Source organism: Tripterygium wilfordii, chromosome 9, assembly GCF_013401445.1.
Source record: "Tripterygium wilfordii isolate XIE 37 chromosome 9, ASM1340144v1, whole genome shotgun sequence".
NCBI lineage: Eukaryota > Viridiplantae > Streptophyta > Magnoliopsida > Celastrales > Celastraceae > Tripterygium > Tripterygium wilfordii.
Window position 1 is genome coordinate 10303559 of NC_052240.1, and position 6400 is coordinate 10309958.

At 34.5% G+C, this 6400-nt stretch overlaps 1 protein-coding gene across 1 annotated transcript; it reads right to left on the reverse strand.

Annotated features, from left to right (window-relative positions):
- Positions 1 to 756: 756 nt before the first annotated feature.
- LOC120005150 (60S ribosomal protein L5) lies at positions 757 to 4485 on the reverse strand. The gene is made up of 9 exons (XM_038854632.1): positions 4352 to 4485; positions 3429 to 3498; positions 3250 to 3341; positions 2559 to 2685; positions 2296 to 2375; positions 2077 to 2193; positions 1574 to 1708; positions 1279 to 1448; positions 757 to 1111 (listed from the first exon to the last, which is right to left on the reverse strand). The coding sequence occupies exons 1-9, from the start codon at positions 4352 to 4354 to the stop codon at positions 1009 to 1011; spliced, it is 897 nt and encodes a 298-aa protein (XP_038710560.1). The 5' UTR covers positions 4355 to 4485; the 3' UTR covers positions 757 to 1008.
- Positions 4486 to 6400: the final 1915 nt, after the last annotated feature.

Here is a 6400-nt window from a genome sequence, read left to right on the forward strand (position 1 = left end):
GAAGTCATCTTGGTTTCTGTGTAAATTTGTCTCGCACACACAAAAACCAAGGTGATTTATCACGTAACTCAAAAAAGAATATGATGCACTTACTAAAAGTTGTGATGTCAATACTCCCACTCTTCATGTATAACCTTGGAACCCAATTTTCCATTCACTCTGATCGACATCATCTTCGTGTGAGACCTATTTGCCTCGTCATCTTTAGGCAAATAGTGACTGCACTGAAAGAGCACCCAATAATGGCTTTAGACCAATAAATAAACCATAATAAACAAATAAATAAAAAGAGAAAAACCCAATTCATAGGAGGAATTACAGAACGAATGCAGACGAAAGGAAATGAAAACAAAGATTTTTTTAGTCAACAACTAAAGCCAATTTCAATGAAACAAAGAAACACATGTGACCTCATCAAAACCATCATCATCACAGCATCAAAGCGGTAGATATAAAAGAATGAAGGAAAAGATCGGTCATTTTGGTGAGATCTTGATGTGCACTTATTAAAACGTGAGGTGCATATAATGCTCATTTTATAGGGAATATGCCTACAAATTCTGACCAACAATTTTCTTGAGTGGGAAATAACATAAAAATCCCTCTCTTTTTTTCTGATAGTATAAATATAAAAGACTTTATCAGGCAATCAGTGGGAAAATCATTTTTGAGATTTTAAAAAGTAGACCAACAAAAGCTCGAAAGAACAAGAGACTGTAAACCATAGAATAGTGAAGAGTAGCTCTAGACCAGAAGTAACTTTGAAAGAAAATTCATAAAATAAATTCCAAATAATTCCAGGTAACCCATCATTAGATGAAACATCAACATGAATTGCAGTCAAAACTGAAACTTCATTTGATATCAAGTGAAACTCCAAAACCTTCTTACAATCTAAAGAATAACTCTCTCAATTGCAAAAATGTCAACATAAAACGAAACTGCAGATGCCTAAGTGGTTTCCAGCTAGACAGCAAACGAGGTTATCTTAGTCACGGCCAACCAGTTTCACTCGTCATCATCATCAGCTTCAGCCGCTGAGTTTAGGGCTTGCAATCGTTCAATCAACTTGGTCTTCCTTTCCTCATATGTAAGCTTCTTCAAGTTGTATCTATGACAAAAAAAAGGTACAAGTTTTCAGCTGCTGTAAAGGCCATAAAAAAGGTTCTAGATCAACTCGACAATAAGTGAGACCACAAGAGCCAATAAAAAGAGGGAGGGGGCATCGCAAAGACATAAGAGTAACAAAAATTAAACAATGCCCTTGTGGCATTTTACCTCTTGTGCTCCTTAGGCTGCTGCTTCTCAGTCTTCTTCGCGGTGGGGTCAGCACGAATAGCTGCATGGACCTTCTTGTACATCTCCTCCACATTGTCAGCCTCAACTCCCTTCTTGATATACTCACTGAAATGAGATTGATACTTCTCTGGCTCATCCTCCATCAAAGTCTGGCGACGCCAATACAAGAATTGTAACATACCTCACAACACAAACGACTTGAAAAGGCTCCAAGATCCTAAGATAAAATATTGTAAGAATAGAGGTCTAATTTAAGACAATTGTCAACCCCTACCCTCATGTATGCAGCAACATGGCCACCATAGATATACTTGCGGTGAACCTCGGCATCAAGCTGCTTATCGTCCTTTGAAAACCCAGCAAACCTCTTGTCACTGTGAGGAATATCCAACCCACCATCAAGTGCTCCCTGAAACCAGTGAGGCAGTGGCAACAATACAATGCATGTCAGACTACCACAACTACAAGCAAGAGTAAGCGATGAGTTCAAACCAGTCAACATGCAATAAGCAGCGAAATTCCAAAATAACATGGTCACATAACATCACATTAGCAAGGATTTAATTACAAAAAAGCATGTAGCTGGTGCATATTTGAAAAATAAGTATCAAAAAATTATTTAACCATCACTTGCCAGTTGCCACAATCAACCACAATTTTTTCCCAAGTGGAGAAAGTACAGTTGTGGAACCTATAAAACTATGCACCAAGTCAATAGCTAAGTTAATTATGAGTTTACAAATATTTCAAAGATGAAAGTAGAAATAAAAGCTACACCTTAAGAGCACCAAAGACACGGTTTCCAGTGGTGGTCCTTAAAAGCCCACAATCAAGAAGAGCACGGAAAGGTCTCCTGGTCTCAGCTGGCTCAACAGAGAAATCCTCCCCGGTAGCCTGACAATGTCAGTTATTAATTAGAGATATCAGCTCAAGCAACATAGCACTTGCTTCCTATTTCTGGTAGGTGGATTATATTTTCTTGGCTGCTAGGTATACCTCAACATTGCCCTCATATTCTTCATCCATCTCAAGCATTTTCAAGACACGACGAGCAAGGAGCAGCCCAGTGCAATAAGCTGACCACATTTCCAATAATGAAACAGAGAGAAAAGTGTGACGGAGAAAAAAATAAATAGTTACACATAGATTGTATGCAAAATAATTCAGATGTAGAAGTGTTGAGAGAGGGATTGGGGGGGGGGGGGGGGGGGGTTGGGAGAGGGAGAGAGAGAGACACTACACGCAGAATCAAAACATACCTGCGGCATAGTTTGTGAGGCCCACTTCAAGCCCATAGCGAGGCAGCTCGTGAGAATAAGCAGCAGCAAGAACCATATCACCAGCAATACTAGCTGATATTATTTGTGCAGTAACGTCCTTGTTTGTCTAATAACAAGATTAAGGTGCAAGAGATATGTACCATATAGTCAACAATTTTCACCAATAAAGATAAACAACTTACAAGACATGTGGATCACTTAAACCACCAAAACCACAATAATGGTGAAAACATAGAAATCTTTGGATCTATTGTCAAGCCAGAAAAGTTTTAAAACAATATTATAAGTTCATGATTAAAATCAATAACGGCAAACAATAAGATTCACCACATCCATTCTAATAAAACTATTCCATGCACAGCACAACAAACAAAAGAAAAGAAAAGATTATGAGGGATAGATTCTATAAAATTAACAATGTACACTATGATGCCAGTCAGCATGGAATTAAATAGCACTTTCGATATAGCTAACTTCACAAGCATTGTAATCAGTTGCTAAGTTAACAAAGTTTAACAAAAATAAATTTACTACAGATCACATTGACAAAAACTCAATCACCCTAAGAAATACAATAACTTCCACAGTTTCTAGTAAATTTCTCAAATTAATAGGATAAATGAGCAGAACAATAAAATAGCATCATAATAATAAGCTGATCAAAGGATACAAATCGAACAACGAAGCGATATTTTGGAGTGTTATACTTGTTCTTGTCCTGATTAATGAGGCGAATTCTGGCCCGGTAGTCCGTCTTTCCCTCTACAAAATTCAAGAGAGATAGAATCAGAAAGACACCAACTATTATTATCGAAGAGCATTTCATGTCAAAGGGAAAAAAAAATATACCTCTCCTTCTCTTATACTTGACTTGATAACGCTTAAAGTATGCTTTTGATTTCTGAGCCTTTACAAAAACCTGGGGTGACAAAATGGAAAGTAGGGCTATGTAAGTACTCATTAAAAGAAAGATTACGTCACTACAGTTTATACTAAGCATCACAGAAGCAAAACAAATAAAAAAAAACTAATAATACACTAGAGTCAATGAACACAGTTTCAGATAACATAAAGGCAGCCAGTTAGATATCATTCTAATACAACAAAATCACAAGCATAATGTAAGTAATAACACCCAAATAATCCTTCAACAAACCAAAACAAACTTCACAACACTCAGAATTATCGCCAGCAATACGTAAATCACAAGGGCAATAATTCAGCATGAGGGTTTCAGCAGCTATAAATATCCTTCGGAATCTAGAATCCTACTGTGAGTAAGCAATTTTCAGTAGCTACTGTTCTGAAAAGGCATGTAAGACACCAAGTTCATCTAAATGCCTTTCTCAAAGCGTGATTATTTTGAGGACTAAAACACGTCTACACAGGCAAAGTAACTAAAATACACGTTTAATTAGAAACACTAAGTACATAATTGGAATCCATCTAAAACGCATCGACAATAGAAGTTAGAGACTTCAATCAGAAGATTGAAAACCCAAAATCACAGCTGAAAACATGTCACCTCCAGTGATCGATAACATTTGATTCAGTTGACCAGAAAAAAACATAAGATAGCGTTTTCAAATCCCCTTACATTCTTCTCGTACTAGTATGAAAGATTGAATAACAAAAGAAAGAAAGCCCGTAAACACATTTTCCCGGTTACACAACAGGAATGAAAAATCACTAAATTCTTCCAGAGTACGTGTATGTTGCCATTGTTGAATATACACAAATCCTGAAACAATAGAAGGGATTTCGAGTCTTACCATTGTTGAAAGCCCGGTCACATAAACAGAGAGGATGAATGAGGGCGGAACAGAGGGATACAACGGAGCTGCAGATATAAACCCTCGATAGCGAAACTAAATGGAGACAAAGATCGACGGCTGTGATTGATCCTAAGCGAACACTAGGGCTTTCGTCGATTATAAATATAATTGGGGGCAAAAGAATATTTTGGGCAACACAATAATTTTTTTTTTCACACACACAATTAATTACTTTTTGAATACAAAAAGTTTAAATATGTAAAGTCTAAATGTTACTAGCAAACATTCAACCAAACACTACAAAATATTCATGCAGCATATCTACTACTAAAATTGTCCAACATTTCTATTACAATCATTTCTACTAACATATCTGTTATTTTCAATATGTTTTACCAAACTAGGCCCAAATATGATTCTTAAAATGCTGGTAGGTGTATGGTTATATTTTTATTGGTAGCATATACGCTGTTAAAATTATTGTATAGATTACGTATAGGAGTATTATGCATTTAAGTTGTAACATATGTAAATAAATAGTAAAATTAATAATAATAATTAATAAAATTAATAAAAAATTAAAATAAATATACTACCAACAATTACTTTTCAAATCAATTTTAATTGAAAAATAATTAAATTATTAACTAATCCAAACAAAAGGTGACGTAAAAAATGTGGAGAGAGAATGAGGATATTATAGTCACTCCAATGTAAAGTAAGAATTAAAAAAGGAAAATGATTGCAAAAAAGAATCAAATTGTCCAAAATGGGACTATTTTAGAATGAGCAATGTATTGCTCCAAAATTGTCTCGGTGTTTGGGACAAAATATTATTGTTTGGTTGATGTTAACCATATATGGTCCACTAACAATATATTATTGTTAAAAAATGTGAACGAAACGGGGTCTTAGAGTGTGTTAAGATTGAGGGATAAAAGTTTAAATATTAGGTTTGTTTATATTGAAAAATGAAGAGTTAATTAGATTTGAGAGGGTGAAGTTAAGTGAGGGGAATGTAGAGTTAATCAAAGTTAAGATATCTAAGTTACAAAATTACCCATATTAAAGTTGAAATGGGTGAAAAACTTTTACGGATGATTTAGGAAATAATAAACAAAATTTTCTCTCAGCTCACAAATCCCCCAAAATTGGGAGTTGTAAAATATTGAGTTAGAGAGTTAATGACTCGTTTTGGTTCAGGTATTTGGAGATGATTTCTTGCCAATGTTTAGATCACACTTTATACTACTTTCATGAAATCGTTGATTTCTTAAGTCATGTTTGGTTAGAGTTCACATTGTATGACAGGTTTAAATTAAAAAATAATATCCAAACTAGAAAATAAAAAATATTTTTTTGTGTGATCAAATTTATTCAATTAGAAATGAAATAATATAAAAATAAACATATTTAAAATACATAATTATTGTTGGATATTGTCAAAATTATGTGTTTTCAAAATGACATTATAGATATTTAATTAAAAGTAAGTGAGAATTTCAAGAATTTCTCCTTTGAAGGAATCCAACTTGTCTTGGAATCAGATTCCAAAGAGTCCACCAACCAAACATAAGAATCATTGGCAAAAGTAAAACTCTTGTCCCTAGAAAGTTGGATTCATGAACCAAATAACACCTTAAAAGGCTTTGCTCGGAATGAAAAATTAGGCTTTGCTTGAATTGAAAAATAGAAAGTTAATTAGAGTTAAAGAAAAGGATAGTTAAGTGACGGAGAGTTATGAAAGTGGACTATCTTTACTACCCTTACTTAGATAGTAGGTAGAGTTAATAAGAGTTAAGAGATGTGAGTTATAAAAATACCCTTATTAAGTTGAAATGAGTGAAAAAAATTTGTGGATGATTTAGAAAATGATAAACAAATTTTTCTCTCACATCACAAACCCCCCCAAATTAGGGGTTATAAAATATGGAGTTAGAGAGTTAAGTGAGGAGGGTTAAGGAGGAAGGAGTAACTTCACTTTATTTGGATTGGAGAAAAGAGAGTTAAGCGAGGTGAAAGAGAGGAGAAGTTCCCCCCCACTTA

Bases quoted from the DNA above. Each gene is read 5' to 3' on its own strand.
- LOC120005150 (XM_038854632.1), bottom strand. The intron at 1,709-2,076 runs GTGTAGCTTTTA...CACTGGTTTCAG, and splicing joins GTGTCTTTGGTGCTCTTAAG to GGAGCACTTGATGGTGGGTT. The intron at 1,449-1,573 runs GTAGGGGTTGAC...TGGCGTCGCCAG, and splicing joins ATGTTGCTGCATACATGAGG to ACTTTGATGGAGGATGAGCC.